The 20,766-nt window shown below is 42.5% G+C and overlaps 1 protein-coding gene across 21 annotated transcripts in view; it reads right to left on the reverse strand.

Moving 5' to 3' along the window:
* Positions 1-12,913: 12,913 nt before the first annotated feature.
* The window catches only part of LOC100967802 (WASH complex subunit 2A-like), a 65,284-nt gene continuing 57,431 nt past the window's right edge, over positions 12,914-20,766 (reverse strand). For 12 of the 21 annotated variants that reach the window (XM_055092796.2, XM_063607396.1, XM_055092803.2 and 9 more), the window contains 6 exons: positions 20,246-20,368; positions 19,203-19,265; positions 18,632-18,844; positions 16,386-17,006; positions 15,344-15,521; positions 12,914-13,616 (listed from right to left, as the gene is read on the reverse strand). In XM_055092796.2, coding sequence (XP_054948771.1) covers positions 13,477-13,616; positions 15,344-15,521; positions 16,386-17,006; positions 18,632-18,844; positions 19,203-19,265; positions 20,246-20,368 — 1,338 coding nt within the window. In that variant the 3' untranslated portion in view covers positions 12,914-13,476. The remainder of the gene's footprint in view (positions 13,617-15,343; positions 15,522-16,385; positions 17,007-18,631; positions 18,845-19,202; positions 19,266-20,245; positions 20,369-20,766) is intronic. The other 9 variants (XM_055092806.2, XM_055092804.2, XM_055092799.2 and 6 more) reach the window with 2 other exon arrangements.

The raw sequence follows: 20,766 nt of genomic DNA on the forward strand, positions 1-20,766 counted from the left end.
CCCTTGTCTATCCTTGTTACTCTCACCAGAACCTAAGGCTCAATGGAAGATAAATAGCAGGGGTCAGAAATTTGAGGGATTGCATGTGGGGAAACCCAAGGGCTCCAGCATCACTTGGAGGACAAGAAATAAATGGAGATAAGTGGGGGGTCTTTGTCTGGGCTTGTGCAGGAGCACTTCTTGTTTTCACAGATGGCCCTCATTCCTGCACAGCTATGATCCTCATTCCTTAGCTGGGTATCCCAATGTTAGAAAAGATCACCAAAGAGCTGGGTAATGGGGTTCTGGGGTTGGGCTGGACTTGCCTCCAATCTCAGCCCTACTGTGCGGAGCAGTGGAACCCTCATATACTGCTGGTGGGCAACCAATTTACATAGACAAGTTTGGCAGTTTCTTGTATAACTTACCCTTATCATGTGAGCCAGCAAATCCACTCCTAGGGATCTAACCAAGAGAAATGAAAACATATTCTCACACAAAAACTTATACACACATTTTCTTAACAACATTATTCATAATGGCTCAAGACTGGAAACAACCCAAATGTGCACCAGCTGAACAATGGATATGTAGACGTTTGTGGTCCATCCATGCAACAGAACTTTATTTGTCAATAGACAGGGATGAAGCCACAATGGACATTACAACATGGATGAACCTCAGAAGCATTACACTATGTGAAAGAAGCCAACCACGAAAGGCCACACAGTATATGATTTCACTAAGAGGGAATGTGCAGAAAAAGGCACATCTGTAGAGTCAGAAAGCAGATTGGTGGTTGCCTAGGGCTGGGGGTGGGAATGGAAGATTGCCTGCAAACAGGCAAGATAAATGTTTTCAGGGTAATACAAATGTTCTAAAACTGGCTTGTGCTGATGGTTGCCCAAATCTATAGATTTACTGATCTAATTGTACATTTATCATGAGTAAATTTTATGGTGTGTAAATTATACCTCAGTAAAGCTGCTGAAATATGCAAAATAAAACCCAAAACTCACCCCTTGATTCTTCCTAGCTGTGCAGGCTGGGACAATCAACTCCAGTTCCCTGAGCCTCAGTTTATTTATGTGTAAGATGGGCATGTACTAATGGAACCTCTCAATGAGCATGCCAGGAGGATTCATATAACAGAAAATACATGCAAAGACTTTTGCTGGGAACCCGGCACCTGCACAGGGCCCTCAATTATGTGGGCTGTTGGTGTCATTTCCATGGAACCAAAGAGACTATAGCCACAGAACTCCTCCTTGCTGACATCTGGTGGGGCTGGTGTTGGCTTGCTTCACTGAGCATTTCCAGCGCTCGGCATTCACTGTGCACTGTAAACATTCTCTGAGCATCATGGACAAGTGAACAAAACAGAGCCCCTCTACAGGTGTCCAGCACCCTTTGGGGAATCAGAGGAGAAAACAGGTGTTTGCAACCCTGTGTGATGGGCACATGTGCTGTAGGAGCCCAGGGAGAAACAAACTGGCTAAAATGGGCATGTGAGGGGCTCCTCAGAGGCAGCTACACTTGTGTCCTTGCATGAACCCTGCTGAGCCCGATTCTGGAACAGATCAGGACAGGAAGAGCTTTCAAAGAGTTTCTGTTTCAATATTCTTTTCATTGCTAGGAAACTGAGGCTGAGAAAGGGATAGGAACTGGCTCAGGTTCTGTGATGGAAGTGGGATTTGAATGCTGTCTGACCTTGAAACCTGTGTTAGTATGAATCCTCCCAGAAGCAGACACCAAGTTAGGATGAGATCAGCAGAGATTTATTGGGGATGCACCTGTGCAGGTTAAGAGAGGGGTCAGGAGTGATCAGGGAGAGCCTTCAGACTGCCATGTGAGAGGGGAGAGGGGGAAGGAAGGAAGGTAGGGCAGGAGGAGTCCGAGACACAGCACAGCTCTAGGAACTTTTGGCCGGATCAGTTGGGAGTCTCTGGTGGACTATTGACTGTTAGAGGATTCCCTTGTCCTGCAGGAACAAGTGGCACTAGTACCCTGGCATGCTCGGTTCTGGCTGGGAGCAGCCTATAGGAAGTGTGGCCTCAGTGCCTAGGCTGGAGTGCAGTGGTGCAATCATGGCTTACCGCAGCCTTGACCTCTTGGGCTGAATTGGTTCTTCCACCTCAGCATCCTGGGTAGCTGGGACCACAGGCATGTGTAACCACACCCAGCTAATCTTTTAATTTCTTGTTGAATGTCTTGTTGTGTTACCAAGGCTGGACTCAAACTCCTGGGCTCAAGCAATCCACCCTCCTTGGCATCCCAAAGTTCTGGGATTACAGATGTGAGACCCCGTGCCCGACCAGTTGGTTGTATTTCTATTGGATAGTGCTGGTCTAACACAGGTTTTCTCAGCCTCAGCACTGTTGACATTTGGGGCTGAATCATTCTTTGTGTTGAGGGTGGTCTTGTGTATTCTACAGTGTTCAGGAGCCTCCCTGGCCTCCAGCTACTAGATGTCAGTAGCACCTAGTTAATCCTCAAGGCATGGCAACCCGAAGTTTCTCCAGACATCAACAGAATCACCCCACTTGAGAACAGAGCACATGTTGTGCAGCCACAAGAGCCTATGGCTTACCACATGCCAAGCACTGGTATTAAGGACAGGGTGTTAGGGATACAAACAGAGAACGAAAAGTCCTGCCTATGTGGCACTTACTTTAGTGGGAAGTAGAGACAATGAATGAGTAAATATACATTGCCCCTGGCAACACATGCCGTGGTAAACAGTGAAACAGGAAAGGGGACCAGGAGCACAGGGTGGTATGTGCTAGCAGGCTTCCTGTTGTGTGTATTTCATCAGGGAGGCCTCACAGAGAAATCAAAGAGTGAGGAAACAAGCTGGATTCTGAGAACAGTGTTCGAAAAAGTGGCAGGAGCCAGTGCAAAGACCCAGAGGTGCACATCACTGAAAACAAGGAAGGAGATCTCTATGTAGTGACATGAAAAGACTATTAATCAGTGAAAAATTTGTAAATGGGGGCCTTGAACTTAAACTAGGACAAATGATACACGTCTTTCTGGTGAGGTGGTTAAACCTTTTAAAAAATAGCTTTATTGAGGGCCAGGTGAAGTGGCTCACATCTGTAATCCCAGCACTTTGGGAAGCTGAAGTAGTCGAATCACCTGAGGTCAGGAGTTAGAGACTAGCCTGGCCAACATGGCAAAACCCGGTCTCTACCAAAAAATACAAAAATTATTTGGGCATGGTGATGCATGCCTGTAATCCCAGCTACTCGGGAGGCTGAGGCAGGAGAATCGCTTGAGTCCAGAAGGCAGAGGTTGCAGTGAGCCAACATCACGCCACTACACTCCAACCTGGGTGACAGAGCAAGACTCCATCTCAAAAAAAGAAGAAAAAAAGCTTTATTGAAATATAATTCACATGCCATAAAAGTCACTCATTTAAAGCCTAAAATTCACTGGTTTTTATTATGTACACAGAGTTGTGCAACAATCACCACATTTGCTTTAGAAAATTTTCATTACCTCTAAAAGGAACCCCATACCCTGTAACCAACACTCTCAAATTCCCCCAGTCCCCCACTCAACCCTAGGCAACCACTAATCTACTTTCTATCTCCAAATTGGTCTATTCTGGACATTTCACATAAATAGAATCATATATGATTTTTTTGTGACTGGCTTCTTTCACTTAGCATAATGTTTTCAAAGTTCATCATGTTCTAGGATATATCAGTACTTCATTCCTTTTTATTGCTGAATAATAGTCCCTTGTAGCAATATATCTCATGTTGTTTATCCATCCATCAGTTGATGAGCATTTGAGTCATTTCCAACTTTGGGCTGTTACATATAATGCTAAGAATAACATTCAACTGCAAGTTTTTGTGTAAACATATGTTTTCCTTTCTCTTAGAAGTAGCTTTGCTAGGTTATGTGGTAACTCTTATGTTTAGCAAATTGTGGTACTACCAAACTTTTCTAGTTGGTATGCATCATTTTATAGTCCCATCAACAATGAATGAGGGTGCCAATTTCTCCACACCCTTGCCAATACTTCTTTCTGTCTTTTTGATTAAAGCTATCCTAGTGGGTGTGAAGTAGTATCTCATTGTGGTTGTGATTTCCATTTCTTTAAAAACTAATGGTATTGAGCATCATTTTAATGTGATTATTGGCCATTTGCATACATTCTTTGGAGAAATGCCTATTCACATATTTTGTCTATTTTTAATTGGATTTTTGAGTTGTATGAATTTTTTTATTACATATTCTAGATAGAAACACTAACAGATATATAAATGGCAAATATTTTCTCTCAGTTTGTGGGTTGTCTTTTAACTTTCTTGATGGCATCTTTTGAGACACGAAAGTTTTTAATTTTGGTAAAGTCTAATTTGGCTATTTTTCTTTTGTCATACTTCAAAAGCTTGGCCTATCTCAAGTAGTAAAGATTGACTTATATATTTTTCTAAGAATTGTATAGTTTTAGCTCTTATATTTAGGTGTATTGTCCAATTTCAATTTAGTTTTGTGTATGGTGAGAGGTAGGGTCTAACTTTATTCTTTTGCATGTGGATAAACAGTTGTTCCAGTATCATTTGTCAGAAAAATCATTCTTTCCCAGTTGAATTGTCTTGGATCCTTGCTAAAAATCCATTTTTTGTAAATGTGAAGGTTTATTTCCAGACTCTTTATGCTAGTGATCTACCTATGCCAGTACCACCCTATCTTAATTACTGCAGCTTTGTATTAAGTTCTGAAATTAGGAAGTGTGAGTCCTCCAGTTTGTTCTTCTCTTTTTAGATTGTTGGCTATTCTGAACTCCTTGAATTGCCATATGAATTTTAAGTATGCCAATTTTTCAAAAATGTTAGCTGGGATTTTGACAGGGATTGTATTAAGTCTGTAGATTTGGAGAGTATTGCAATCTTAATACTAAGACTTCTAATCCATAAATACGTACTATTTTTCAGTTTATATCTAATTTACCTCAACAATGTTTCACAATTTTTAGAGTACAAGTTTTGTTCTCTTTTGTTAAATTTATTCCTAAGTATTTTATTCCTTTAAATGCTATTATAAATGGAATCACTGTCTTAATTTCAGATTGCTCATTGCTAGTGTATAGAAACACAACTGATTTTTAATATATTGATCTTGTACACTGCCACCGTGCTGAACTGTTTATTTAGTTCATTTAGTTATTTAGTTCTTCCCAAAGATCTTCTATATAAAAGCTTTGTATACAAGATCATGTCATTTACAAATAGAGTTTTACTTCTCCCTTTCTAATCTATATGCCCTTTTATTCCCTCACCCACTTTTTTTTTGAGAGAGTCTCGCACCATTGTCCAGGCTGGAGTGCAATGGTGCAATCTTGGCTCACGGTAACCTCCACCTGCTGGGTTTAAGTGATTCTCCTGCCTCAGCCTCCCAAGTGGCTGGGATTACAGGCATCCGCCACCACGCCAGGCAGATTTTTGTATTTTTAGTAGAGACGGGGTTTCACCAAGTTGGCCAGGCTGGTCTCGAACTCCTGACCTCAGGTGATCCACCCGCCTTGGCCTCCCAAGTGCTGGGATTACAGGCGTGAGCCACCATGCCCTTCTTATTTCCCTTTCTTGCCTAATTGCCCTGCTCTAGAACCTTCAGTATAAGATTGAATAAAAGTGGTGAGACTGGACATCCTTGTCTTATTCCTGCCTGTAGAAGGAAACCATTAGTTATAATGTTAACCATGGGGTTTTATAGATAACCATTATCAGGCTGAGGAGCTTCCCTTCTATTCCTATTTCAGTGGGGTTTCTTTTTAATCATGAAGGGGTGTGAATTTTGTCAAATGCTTTCTTCAGTGTCTATTGAAATCATCATGTGATTTTCTTTCCTCTTTTATTCATATATTACATTAATTTTTGTGTGTCAAATCAACCTTGCATTACTGGGATAAATCCCATTTGGACATAGTATGTAACCTTTACATATGTTGATGGATTTGGTCTGGAAGTATTTCCTCAGGATCTCTGTGTCTATAATCATAAGAGATGATCTGTAGTTTTCTTTATGTCTGTCTGGATTTGGTATCAGGGTGATATTGGCCTTATAGGATGAGTTGGGAAGTGTTTCTGACATGGGTAAATTTTTAAATGTATTTCAGGATAGGCAAAGCCTCAGAGTGGGAGAAGGATATCAGTAAGTAAACCTAGGTGAACAGAAAGTGAACACTATGAAAGTGCAAGCATCAGAGAAATGTGCCATACATAAATTTTTTTACAATTTTTTCTACCAAAGGATATGAGATATCACTGAACTCACTACAATATAAGCATGTTTAAAGAAGCAGTTCTTTTTAAAGATTGTGGTTTTGTTAGTAATCTCCACTCCATAAGCATGATATTCCAGAGGCATCTGAAATCCAATGTACTCAAAACTTATAACTTTTCCCACAAACCTCCAGCTTTCCTGTAGTCCCCATCTTGGTAAAGAGATGCCTTTCATGCCATCACTCAAAATGATCTGGCAATAATTTTGGATTTTCTCCCAACCCCATGACACCTAGAAATGACCAATTCTAGACAATATGACTTCTTAATATTGTTTTTTGTTTGTTTGTTTGTTTTTGAAACGCAGTCTCGCTTTGTCACCCAGGCTGGAGTGCAGTGGCATGATCTGGGCTCACTGCAACCTCCACCTCCCAGGTTCAAGCGATTCTCCTGCCTCAGCCTCCTGAGTAGCTGGGATTACAGGCATGCACTACCATGCCTGGCTACTTTTTGTATTTTTAGTACAGATGGGATTTCACCATATTGGCCAGGCTGGTCTTGAACTCCTGACCTTGTGATCTGCCCGCCTTGGCCTCCCAAAATGCTGGGATTACAGGCATGAGCCACTGGGCCCAGCCTCTTAATATTGTTTAAATCTGTCACCCACTCCATCTACAATGATTAGGACTTAATTTAGGGCTTCATTAGCTCTCAACTGAGCAATTTTCATGGCCTAGTTTTGATCCTCAATTCTTGCCGTTCACTCTTTCAACCCATCTGTCCATGATGCTAGTTTTTTTTCAACTTTGAAAAAAGTTTATGAAAACTAGATTAGAGTATCATATTTTTACATTATTCTGCAATGATGTTTAAGCAAGGGGAAAAGTCACACAAAGCTCTAAAATAATTTTATGTTCGACTTTAGAATGCATTGCAATGAAACCTCAACAATGAAGGAACTAAATGAGGGAAATGAACTAAGTTAGTCTAAACATGAAAAGGTTCCTTTTTGAATAGATTTCATTTTTTGAGCAGCAGAACTGAGCAGAAATTACAATGTTCCTATATGCCCTCACTCCCACAGCCTTCTCCTATCACAACCTGCACCAGAGTAGTACGTTTGTTACAACTGATGAACCCCACAGTGACACATCATTTTCACACATAAATTGAAGTTTGTAATTTACATTAGGGTTCACTCTTGATGGACTTGAACTAATGCATAATGACGTGTATTCACCATTACAGTACCACACAGAACACATACACTGTGCTACAAATCCTCTGTGCTTTGCCTATTCATTCCTCTCTCCCCTCAGATCCTGGCAAACACTACACTTTTTACCGTCTCCATAGTTTTACCTTTTCCAGAACGTAATTCGGGATTTTATAGTATACGGCCTTTTCAGATTGGCTTCTTTCACTTAGTAACACACACTTAAGATTCTTCCATGTCTTTTCATGGGTTGATATAGCTCATTTCTTTTTGGTGCTGAATAACAGTCCATTGGCTGGGTATAGTAGAGTTTATTTATACATTCATCTACTGAAGGACATCTTGGTTGCTTCCAAGCAAGTTTTGGCAATTATGAAAAAAGCTTCCATATACATCTGCATGCAGGTTTTTGTGTGAACATGTTTGCTACTCACTTGGGCAAATTCCAAGGAGCATAATTGCTGGATCATACAGTAAGAATATGTAAGAAGTTGCCAAACAATCTTCCAAAGTACCATTTTGTATTCCCACTGGCAGTGAATGAGAGTTCCTGTTGCTCCCCATCTTCCCCAGCTTTGGTGTTGTCAGTGTTTTGGATTTCAGCCATTGTAACGGTCATGTAATAGTATGTCACTGCTGTTTTAATTTGCATTTCCCTAATGACACATAATGTGGAGCACAGTTATCTTTTGAAAACGTAGAGCTGATCATGTTATTTCTTGCCTCAAGGTCCTATAATGACTTCTCCCTGTCTATAGAATAAAATTCAGACTCCTTAGAAATGCTCCCAAGATTATGCATCTCACATTCTGGCCCCATTTTACTCATCTACAACCTCACCTCATCTTGCAACATCTCTGGTACTTCTATCCTCTAATCATCTGCATCTGCAGCTTCAGAACACATCAGCTTCTATATTGTTGCTCTGCTCTACTTACTGTCATGTGCACACATGGTTACCTGACAAGCATCTAATCACCTTTCAACATTCAGCTCCAATATCAACTATTCCACAAAGCTTTTATACCTATCCCTTTTACACTACTACCTACATCATATATTGCACCCGTAACAATTTATTTTATTTTTATTTTTTTGAGACAGAGTCTCCCTCTGTCGCCCAGGCTGGAGTGCAGTGGCATGATCTCGACTCACTGCAAGCTCCGCCTCCCGGGTTCACGCCATTCTCCTGCCTCAGCCTCCTGAATAGCTTGGACTACAGGCACCTGCCACCACGCCTGGCTAATTTTTTATATTTTTAATAGAGGCAGGGCTTCACTGTGTTAGCCAGGATGGTCTCGATCTCCTGACCTCGTGATCCACCCACCTCGGCCTCCCAAAGTGCTGGGATTACAGGCATGAACCACCGCACCCAGTCCCTAACAATTTCATTTATTACTAAACTGAAGGGAGCACATCTGATCTCTATCACCTAGCACAGTGTTTTGCACATATTGGTACTCATTAAAGCTTTGTTCAAGGAAAGAACAGATATTTTAGTCTTTCAATTGATCCTCAGAACAAACCTGTGCTATAGGTAAGGTATTCTCCAAGTTTTAGACATTAATAACTATTTGGTTATCCTGTGTTAGCTGTTTGTTTTGCTATAAAGGAATACCTGACACTGGGCAATTTATAAACAAAAGAGGTTTATTTTGGCTCATGGTTCTGTAGACTGTACAAGGGGTATAATGCTGTTATCTGCTTCCAGTGAGGACCTCAGGAAGTTTACAATCATGGTAGGAGGAGAGGAGCCAGCATGTTACATGGTGAGAGAACGAGAGAGAGAGAGGAAGGAGGTGTGAGGTTGTTTTTTGTTTTTTTGTTTGTTTGTTTTGAGACAGAGTCTTCCTCTGTCACCCAGGCTGGAATGCAGTGGCACGATCTCAGCTCACTGCAACCTCTGCCTCCTGGGTTCAAGCAATTCTCTTGCCTCAGCCTCCCGAGTAGCTGGGACTACAGATGCGTGCCACCACACCTGGCTAATTTTTGTATTTTTAGTAGAGATGGGGTTTCTAGATGTTGGCCAGGATGGTCTCCATCTCCTGACCTAGTGATCCACCAGCCTCGGCCTCCCGAAGTGCTGAGATTACAGGCGTGAGCCACGGTGCCCGGCCCCCAGGTTCTTTTAAACCAGATCTCATGTGAACTCAGAGTGAGAACTCATTCATTACCACAAGGACAGCACCAAGACATTCATGAGGATCCACCCCATGATCCAAACACCTCCCACTAGGCCCACCTCCAACACTGGGGTCACATTTCAACATGAGATTTGGAGGGGACAAAACATCCAAGCCATATCATGCTCCAAAAGTTTATTTAGAGGGATGTTGGCTTCTCACAGGAATCCCATTCTGATTCACTCCAAATGAAGTCCACCAACGTTTATCCAACTCATAACATACATGCACATACAGGAATCTGCCATAATATGAGTTTGTATTACACTGATAGGAAAGATCATTAATTCGGGAATCTGCATTGCATCGTACAGACTTCTAGTGATCCTAAAGGGAGGGCATTACCGAAAGGAAAGTTGTTTCTTGTAGTGCAGCTCATTTGAGTGTTGTTGCACCATATTTCAAAATGATGGGTATTAAGAGTAATACAAGGTACCAGGATAATAATACTGCTGGTGATAGTGGTAAAGGGTCATTGCTCTTAAATAAAAGCTAAATTAAAAAGCTGCATTGCTTATATATAACTTTGTATGGAGCTTTCTAACCTTAATCCCCTTTCTTTCACTCATTCAAACAACTGCTTTTATAATTTTGGATAACATGAATTCTTAAAAACATACTTATGCTATATCAAATAAGACTGTCCTATAGAGTTGCCAGAGTGTGTATCCCCGAAGCCAACAGTACTCGTACCTACACAGGTGCAGCCCTAGCAACAGAAGTCAGGTGTCAGGACTGCAAAATGCACATGACAGAAATAAAGACATGAGTGACTATGACTGCCAAAGGAATCTGGATTGTTTCCTTCACCACAGTGTTCTTCCATAGTGAGACCCTGAAAATAATAGGCTGGGGAGGGTAGAAGATAACAAACAGATTTGCAAGTCCTTCACCTATAATGAGAATGGATAATTCAACTATATGTCAGAAGAAAAAGCACAACCCCGTTCAGCATTAATTGTGCTGGAACTTCCACCGTAAGTCTGGGTCCAGTCAATGGGGTAATTTCCAATATCCCAAAAGAACCAAGGTTGATAACCAAAAGCGAAAATGTTTCCCTCTAGAAGATAGTTATGCTTCTCCTCAGGAGTAGAAATCACTGTAGCAGAGGACAAAATGAGGCCATGAAATCTGGTTAAGCCAGACTGGATGCCTAGAGGGTAGCTGAGGAGCAAATGGAAGCTGCAGCAGGAGAACAAAGACCCAGCCAGTAATAAAAGCTGGGTCCATGAACGGCTTCTTGAAATGGTGTGTGGTCATGCTTAGCTGAGCATACTGTGGGACTCATGATCTTGGAAAATGAGGGGGCAATGAAGACTTAAAGATGGGATGGAAAATGATGCAAGAACAGCTTAAAAAAAAAAAAAAGGAAGAAAACAGAAGGGGAAGAGGAAACAAAGAAAACAGAAAGAAGCTGGCCATTGTGGCTCATGCCTGTAATTCCAGCAATTCAGGAGGCCAAGGTGGGAGAATCACTTGAGGTAAGAAGGTTGAGACCAGCCTGGGCAACAGACCCTTGTCTCTACAAAAATTTTTTTTTAAAAATTAGCTGGGCATGATGGCACACACCTGTAGTCCCAGCCATTCAGGAGGCTAAGGTGGGAGGATCACTGGAGCCCTGGAGTTCAAAGGTGCAACAAGCTATGATTATGCCACTGCACCCCAGCCTAGGCAACACAACCAGACCCTGTCTTAAAAAAAAAAAAAAAAAATGGGAGCAGGTAGAGAAAAAAGTATTTCCATAATTTTTTACAATTAAAAAATATATCTAGCTCTTAAGAGTAATGACACCAAAAAGATTTCTAAATCAATTCCCAAGGCATTTATCTCATCCCTTCTGAAAAAGTTCTAAAAACACAACTCCAAAGATGTAATGGAAGGTAAACAAGGCAATAGCGCTGAATACGTAATTTCAGTAACTCAGAATTTGCTCCATCCTCTGCTCTAAAAAAGCTTTGCTACAGAAGAGCAGTTACCTTTAAAACTTTTTCCCCAACATAAGGATATCCAGAATGTGAAGCTACCATTAGAAACGTTGACATAGGCTGGGCACAGTGGCTCACGCCTGTAATCCCAGCACCTTGGGAGGCCAAGGCGGGCAGATCACAAGGTCAGGAGATCAAGACCATCCTGGCTAACATGGTGAAAACCTGTCTCTACTAAAAATACAAAAAATTAGCCGGGCGTGCTGGTGGGCACCTGTAGTCCCAGCTACTCGGGAGGCTGAGGCAGGAGAATGGCATGAACCCAGGAGGCGGTGGTTGCAGTGAGCCGGGATCATGCCACCGCACTCCAGCCCGGGTGACAGAGCGAGATTCCGTCTCAAAAAAAAAAAAAAAAAAAATGTTGACATAGATCTTCATTTACTGATATGTGAAAACATCCCTAAAGTTCTAAATACGAGCTACAGAATCACATCAACCGTCTAATATATCTGTAACCTAAACGCTAGTCAGCAGTTGATCCGCAAGCGGGATTAGGAAATATTTCAGAGCCAGCGTCTCCTCGCACCATCCAGGTACCTATACACTTGAGGCCACCAAGTCACCTGCGCAGCCCTTGCTCCTCCAAGACCAACCAGGGCTCCCCAGACCCACAGGCCTGAATCTGGAGGACAGCAGTCTGCCTGACAACAGCGACTCGGAGATCTCAACCTAAGGACAGAAGGAAGATGCATAAAATGAATAGGGGAAAGGAGTGGCCAACTAGCAAGTGCCCTTATCTGTTATCACGTCACTCTCACAGCAGACTTGGGCAAATGGTTGACCTGTGGAAGCTGTACAAAATGTTTGACTCTGGGTATGAGTAATTCCCCTTCCGATCTTACAGTGCCCAAGGAAGAAGTAAGTAGCTCCAGGATCGCTGAGACCAACCTGGGTGGCCTACAAGACTGTGCTGTGGTGACAGGCTGTATAGTCAGCAGCAAGACGACAGAGCACCAAAAAACACAGATTAGAATGGGGTCAGCCATCCAGGTGGCTAGTGGCTACTGCCTTTGTCGATGCAAATAAAGAACATTTTCATTCCTGTGGAGTTCTATGGGGCGGTGCTGCTCTAGAGGCTGACATTTCCATCTTCAGCACTTCCCCTGGCTATTACCTAGGTTCATTCTGCTGCTTCCACAAGACAAGGATAGAAAAGGATGCCTTAGAGCAATGGTCAGCAAACTGTTTATATAAAGGGGCAGATAGAAAACATCTGAGGCTCTGTGAGCCATCCAGTCTCTGTCATAATCACTCAACTCTTACACTGGAGGCAGGGTGAGAGCAGCAATAGACAGTAAGTAAACAAATGAATGTGGTTGTGTTCCAATAAAATTTTATTAACAAAATATGACAGTGGGGGGGCCACAGTTTGCCAAACTTTGCCTTGGAGGACATGCAGAGGCACCCTCAGAATTCAGTGAAAACCTGCTCCCATATTGCTAAGACTCATGAAGTATAATCTCTCATCTTCTTTCTCTTTCCCCTGCCCAGGCCCTAAGTTAGGGTTCCCATCCATATAACAAAGACTTCTGGTCAGGTGGCATTTGCTATCTCTGAGATTCCCTGCCCATGAAAGCCACAAAGAGATTTCTTCTTTTACACACCCTGAAGCATATTATAGCCCCAGCAAGGCTAACTAAATCAAACTGTGGTATAAAAACAAAACAAACCAACCAGTGTGAAATATTTTTTTTGTTTTGTAGTATTAAGCATGATTAAACCAGTGCAGAAAAATACCAAGTACATTGGGTGAAAGATGAGCTAGCTGTTCTAGTATTTGCTTTTTGTAATCCAGTTAAGACCATCAGCATATACAACATCATCACTAACTCAACAATGTAGCTGCAGGGTAACATGTGGATACCCTGTGTGCTCTACTGGCCTCCAAAGGCATTCAGGGGATCATCAAAGATGTTGGACACCTTGTGTTCAAATCTTTGTTCAGGTGCGGCCTGTGCAGATCGGCTTTTTGGTTTGGTTGTCTTAGCCTGGATACCAGAGGAGAAGATTTCATCTTTAGAAAGAAAAAAGAAAAACGGTTGCTGAAGAGGGGTGGAGAAAGGTACTTTTAAGACACATGCAAGCAAACCACCAAAGACCCAGCTCTGGTAACAGCATGGAGTACCCTAAAACACTAACCTAGAACTCAAGCCTCTTAGATTCTGGTTCTGTGTTTGTTACTCATTAAATTTTATGATCACACACAGGTTTCTCTTGGAGCACAATTTCTTCAGCTACAAAAGTGTATGTATGTGCGTGTGTAGGACAGAAAAAAGGGAAGGGTAACTTGATCTCCAAACCAGCCCACGCCCCTACCATCAGGGACAATGGACTTATTTAGATATTCTTTTCATACTGGGTTTTAAAAGAGCAATAAAAATATGCAAAGGGAAATCCAATATAGGACCCACCTGTTTTCTTTCAGAATAAATGCACTGATTTGAGGCATCTCGATGTAAGACTGTAAGCCTCCGTCACTGCATTCGTTTAGTGTTTCACTGACTCAAAAGCTTGTCTTATCTAATTATGGTACTTACCCAGTAATGTTACTGCTAGGGTTTTATCCAACCATGATTTAACATGTATACATAAAGTTAGGTGTACACAAATGGTAAAGACCACAGCATTATTTGTAATAAAGAAAACAGAAACAATTGAGATTGCCGTCAACAGGCTAATGGCTAAATACAAAGAAATCGTGCACACCACTGAAAACAAGGAAGGAGATCTCTATGTACTGACATGAAAAGACATTAAGTAACTAAAAGACAGAGCAGAATAGGTAAATATATTCTTACTTTTTAAAAAGGTGGGTATATATTGATGTGTACACAAACATATATTAATATCATTGTGTCTGAAAGGATACACACCAAACTGTTACTATTACCTCTAGGGGTTATTCACTTTTTACATTTTCTGAATTGCATGAATCTATTACAATAAGCATGTATTACTTTTTTTGTATTTAAAATAATGAATGAGTTCCCTTCTGCACTCCATGTGGCGGGAAGCAGGGGAGACAGAGCACACGGCTTGCTGGAGGCACAGAGCCAGTGTGTGACTCTGCAGCACCAGCTGTCTCCCAGTTAGTCTCAAGGTCTAGATTGACGGGGGGAGTAGGAAATGTGTATGTGGCCTCAGCCCACAGGATTTATCAAAAGTCCAATATTTAGGGTTCTCGGGCATTTGCCTTGTCTACTAATAAAGCAGAACTTGTGCCATATAAGGAAGACAAGCTTGTTCCCAAACACCAAAGACCTCAGTGAAATGCAGCGCCTGAGGTAGAGCCTACACCCAGGTCTAGACTTGCTCTCTTCTCGCACAGAACCATGGACACTCCCTGTCTATCTGGAGCTCTGACTCAACCAACCACATCACACCCAAGGCAGTCCCCTCAGCCTACTTTAGCACGTGAGGTCATTTCTGATCAAACCTCCTTTCATAACACCGGGGTGTGTCACAGATGATTGGTGAGGTGCACTCAGATCAAAGTTAAATTATACTTAAACGTCAAACTCTGGGTGCCTTCAAATTCTTTGATGACTATCATAGGAAAGAGTTACTTCACTAAAATAATTAGCCCATCTCTTACCTATCTTCAGCCTAACTCAGGATTACACTGAAGTGAACCCGCTGGGGTGCATTTTCCAGAAAAGGGCCAAGAAAAGGTAGCAAGAAAAATACCAAGTGACGGAAAGGTAAGAATTCTCTAAGTCAGATGTAGAAAACCAAACTTACCCATATCATCATCAAATATAGACTTGGCTTCCACTTTCTTTTTGGACTTTTCTTTTGATTTTACAGTTAAGTCAGCAAAGATATCAATGTTATCATCAAATAAATTAGATTCCAATGTTTTCTCCTTCTCTCTAGTTTTCTGAGAGGGTTTAATTGCTTCCGTAGCAAATATATCATCCTTGTTAAGCCAAAAATACATACAAAACAATGTTAAATCAATTTTTCTTTTTAAGCTTAAACACGTCAACGAGCTATGGAAATGCAATTGGCCAGGGTGTGTGGAACAGCCTCGAGATGGCCCCCTCTGCCTGGGATGCACTACCCCAGATCTCTGCACAGCTTGGCCCGCCCATCTCACCCCGGCTCAAATGCCGCCACTGCAGTGACACCTTCTCTACCAGTCCTGCCTAAAGGAGCACCTCCCAGCCCTACCCACCACTCTGCCCCAGGTTATTTTCTTCATGACACTTAGTACTATTTGAAAACATCTTAATTATCCATTGCCCTGTTTGTATTTGATTATCTTCCCAGAGAGCTCTGAGGAGCCTAGCACTTCTCTGAGTTCACCTCGTGCCTGCAGTCCCCAGGTGCTCAATAAACATCTGCTGAGCAAATGCCACTGAAAGTCTTATTGCCTGCATGCACTACATTGTCAGCTCCAGCCAGGGCCAATGTCCCCAGAACCAGAGGTTAAACTCCCAAGCTGGACCAGTGGAGCTGTATGCCATGTCACCGAGTGGCATGCCCAGGAAGCTGATTACAACAATATTCTATAAAAATAAAAAAACTGTAAAAACTAGAGAAACCAAGACCTGTATCAATGATCATGGCCAGCCAAGAAATACATTCTACATGCAACAAAACAAAAAACCACTTCTGAATCAATGTTAGACTTATTAATAAAAGAGCCTAATTATAATTACTAAGCAAGTGGCTATGGGGTATGCACGCAACAAGCTAGACATAATCTATGGCTCAAATAAGCCAATCAGATACCTTCCTTAACTTAGAACAGACACAAATACGTGTTAAGTCCTATTACCTCAAAAATATCTTGTGTTGTTGATGTGACATCCTGCTGACTATTGGATTTCGTCTCATTCTTCTTGACTTTCTGATCTGTAAAGAGGTCATCCTCATCTTCCAGGAGAGGAAAGGGATTTGTTTTCTTTGCTGGTTTTGGTTTAGCAGACTGAAAGAGATCATCATCACTGCTGGCCTCACCTAGAGCAGGAAACATGGGGCTCTTTGCTTTACCACCCACTGGTGGGTTGGCAGGATTCTCTGCTATCTTTGCCTTGGGTTTTGTTCTCTCCACGGACTGAGATCCAGTGCCCGTGGAAAAGATGTCCCCAGAATCAAAAAGGTCAGCCTCCCCTCTGGAATGACCCAGAGACTTTGCAAAGGGGCTTCTGTCCACTCCAGGCACAGGACCACCTTCCCAAGGTGCAGCGGCAGCTGCCAGGGCCGCCTCAGTGCTGTCTTCTCCACTGGCTGCTCTGAGCTGTGGCCGATGGCCATTTGGGGAAATGGCGCCATCAGCCCACTGTGCAATGGGTCCTCTGGGGACGCTCATGTCCTCAGTCTCGCTGGACTCCTGAGCAGCCAGCCGCCTAGCTGCACGGGTCTGCGGTCTACGCTTCCCTCTCATCTTGACACGGCTCTGCAACGGCAAAAAAACACACATTGATCTGACGATAAAATAAAGTGTTCAAAGCTACCATGGTAAAGAATCAGTGACTCAAAATATTGTAAGGTTATCTGGTCTACTTCAATGAAGATATTATCTAAGAACATAGAAGAGGTTATTTCTTAATGATTTCCAAGGAAGGAGTTTAATAGCTCCTAGTACTCCAAGACTAAGTCATTCTTAATCCTTTAGAGTTCTCCATTTTTTAATCTTTTCAGGGCAGTTTCAGTTCAGTTTCACACAAAAAGTTTTATCTGTTGCTGGAAACCTGGAAAGTAGGCATGTTGGCTCTCTGTGTCTCACAACCCCTCCCTTGGCCCCTACTCTACCCTCAATAGAAACGTGGGTATCTTTCAAAACAAGAAAGAATCGGGGAATTCTGGTACTAACCTTTGTTAGGGGGCTAGTCTAAATTCAGGCTCCAGGAGCGGGGAGAAACATGACACAATAAAGAGAGGTAATCTAAGGTGCTGTTTTCTTCAAGTCAATAAACATTGAATTCAAATGTTAAATATTCCACATAAGAAATATGGCTTAGAAATCAGAACTTTTCATATAATCTCAAAACATGAATCACTTAGTAGCAATGATGCAGTGTTTATGATATTTTCCAAAATATACAATCAAGTAGAATTTTGAGAAGCTACAATCTACTTTGGGCAAAGTATGATTGTGTTGTCAACTTCAGGGGAATGTCACAATTTTAGTTGCCAATTTAAACTTAATTAAAAAAAAGCCAATGAAAATTGTCGTTAAAAGGAAGGCTGTTTTGTTTTGCACAAGGAAACAGGTTTGGAAACATTTGAAATGAATCTATTTGCCAGGGTAGGTCATTCTGTGTCCTGTCACTTACTTGGAGATCAGCTAAAGCTTTCTAGAGAAGGGAGACTGGATAGAAACAAGAAACCCAACTACAACGAAAGGAAAACTTCAAAGGGTTCACAGTCCATTGAGGAGATCCCATGAAACAGTGTCGCTGCTGTGGGAACTTGGTGCGGGGAGTGCAGGGCACAGTGACAGAAGTGGGGATGTGGAAGCACAGCTGTGGACAGAGAGGAGCATTCCTGGTGAGGAGGCAGCAGGAGCCTTGGGCAGCAGCAGAACAGACCATGTGTGTTCAGGGAGTGGCACCTGGTGTGCCTGGAGTCAGGCTGGAAAGTGTGAAGTGACTAGTGAGGAAGCTGCACACATGGGCTGGCACCGATTGTAAAGGGGTTTCATACCAAACCCAGGAGCCCGAATGCTCTCCTTGGAGTAGTGAGGAAGCGCCAGCAGGAGGGGCATGATCTGCTCTGTGGTTAGAAGACCCCCAGGTGGCAGTGCTGGAAACCTGCAGGTGTCAGACACCAGCCAAAGTGGTGAGACGTTACTGTGGCTACTGAGCAGAATGCAAATGTACCAAATGCAGGCCACGGAAAAGCAGGTGCAGGATAAGGGGGGTGGGGAGAATGGAGGGGGGAGCGGCTGAAGGAAGGATGAGGCACCTCCTTCAAAAGGAGAGTCAAAGACTGCTGTGTATGCAATTGATAAACTAGAAAGAAGCATATGCATGTTCTGGTTAAAAGAAGAGAGCAAGGAAGCAAAGATGGTTTCATCACCTTGTTTGCACTGTGTAAGGTGTCTGCCTGAGCTGGAAGATCAAAACTCACACCGGTCTCCCCACTCCCGGGAAGGACAGGCACACTTTCCAGACCGTGGCTCCTTCTGTGTTCAGATGAAGGAAAAGCCAATTCTGGCAAAACAGGCTTTACTTCAGAGATCTGGGAAGCTGCTGTGGGCAGCAAGGCCGCTGGGTTGATCGCTAAATTTGCCTGAAGAAGAAAAATGAAACTCTGTATTTGTTCTTCAACACAGCAGTCTATTATCTTTACTGTGACACATGACAAGATTTGGTGCACATAATGTATAATACGAGAGGAGTAGAGAAACGTACGAAAATCGCCCGATCTAGTCTCAATTAAAACAGAGCGTCTTACACCTATGCCCACCACTGGGCTCAAAGAATAGATGTTAAAGACGCAGCACACAGGAGACAACAACTAGGTGCAGGGGAGGGGAGGCGGGGGAAGAGATGAGAAGATGCTTGGCAGCAGCTGACAAAAGTAGGAAACCCAAAAATGTTTATAGATGCCACAGGGCAGGCAATGAAGATGCCAGTGTTTTAATTACTTGTATCTTCCCGATCCGAGTGGATGGTTCTTTGGTTTTAAATGGAGCGAGACCTGATGAGTCCTGTGTAAAATTACATCCAGTTAAAAATCCATTTGGGAAACAGAAAGACAAGTGTTTCTTATGCCTGTAAATAAATCTGTGATGGAGCAAAACTGTCACTTTCTGTAGCTCTTTAATGGGAAAGGCATTCAAATCTCTCCTGGGGCCTGATGTTTCACTAGCACTACTTCAGGTATGCCTCCTCCTCTGTCACGTAAGTGGAAAGCTGCCAGATCAGATATGGAGTCAAGGAATACAAGATGAGTAAGATTCCCAAGAGTCACAGTTTATCAGAGCACCTAAAACTGACCAGCAGGCAAAATTACCATGTTGGTTATCAAATAGAAATTTCAAGGAGCACACAAAAATTCAACCATAGCCTAATGCACTGGCTCTAAAAGCAAAAGATCTGAGCCCCAGGAAGGGTCAGTGGTGATGTGCTCGTCCAAGTGCCTCAGGTTTACGGCTCAGGACACTAAGGCTTTAGTGAGACACCCTGGGACACCTGCACATGGAACTGTCACTCGCTCTCCAGTCCTGGGCTGTTCCCAGGAGGAGCTCCACAGCATTCTGGGAAGACTGCTGCAGAGTACGGCCCAACAGCAATGACCTCGGGAGAGGCAACACTGAGAGCAGGCAGGAAATCAGATGTAATTTATATTTATTTCTATTTTAATTCTATTCCAAGGAAATCCAGAGGGAGAAATAAATTCTTTAGTGGGAAGAAGATTCTTCATCCTACCTTAACTCCACTTCAGAGTCAAATCTGGCATGGCATCAAAAAACACTAACTATTAAAGTATAGATTCATGAAACTCTGGCGTGTGGAGCGAGGAGAGGGGAGATGACTTGTGGGGAGTGCAGTGAAGACAAAGCGGTAGCCCTGGTTGCTGTTTCCTCCTTAATGCAGGCAAGTCTAAATAACTGTGGGTCTGCATAATGGAATTTCTCTGTACTGGGATGCAAACAAGAGCTGAAAATCCTTAAAGAGGATTTCTAACCTGAGGTGTTTCCGGCTTCCATATGCCTTTTTCTTTACTACCTTGAATGGATTCAGGATGTTTCTGGTTTTTGAAAGAGTCAACAGAGTGGTCTTTTTTCACTACTCTCTTTTTCTCTTGTACCTTCAAAAGAAAAAAAATACCAAAAAGCCATCAAATATCTTAGAAATTTTAAGGAAAAATCATAATGCAAAAAACAATCCTGGCTTCTGAGTCTTAAAAATACTTTCTCAAATGAGGGCTGAACCAACTCAAAGGTAGCATTTCAGAAATAGCATTCTGAAGACTGTGGCTGTCACAGGAGTCCTCTCTATGATAAAAAGAAAACAGAGTACTTACAAAAACCTACTGGGGCTGGGGGAGAAAATGACATAGAAAGGCTAAAACTCAGACTCAAAACTTTGCACCTGAAAGGCACGAATATTTAGTCACCCCAGTGTATGCAATGGTCTTTCAATCAACCATTTAAACATCACAGAGATGTGCAGTACAGTCAGAGAGCCTGGATTATTAATGTTTTA

This window comes from Pan paniscus, chromosome 8, assembly GCF_029289425.2.
Source record: "Pan paniscus chromosome 8, NHGRI_mPanPan1-v2.0_pri, whole genome shotgun sequence".
Taxonomy (NCBI): Eukaryota; Metazoa; Chordata; class Mammalia; order Primates; family Hominidae; genus Pan; species Pan paniscus.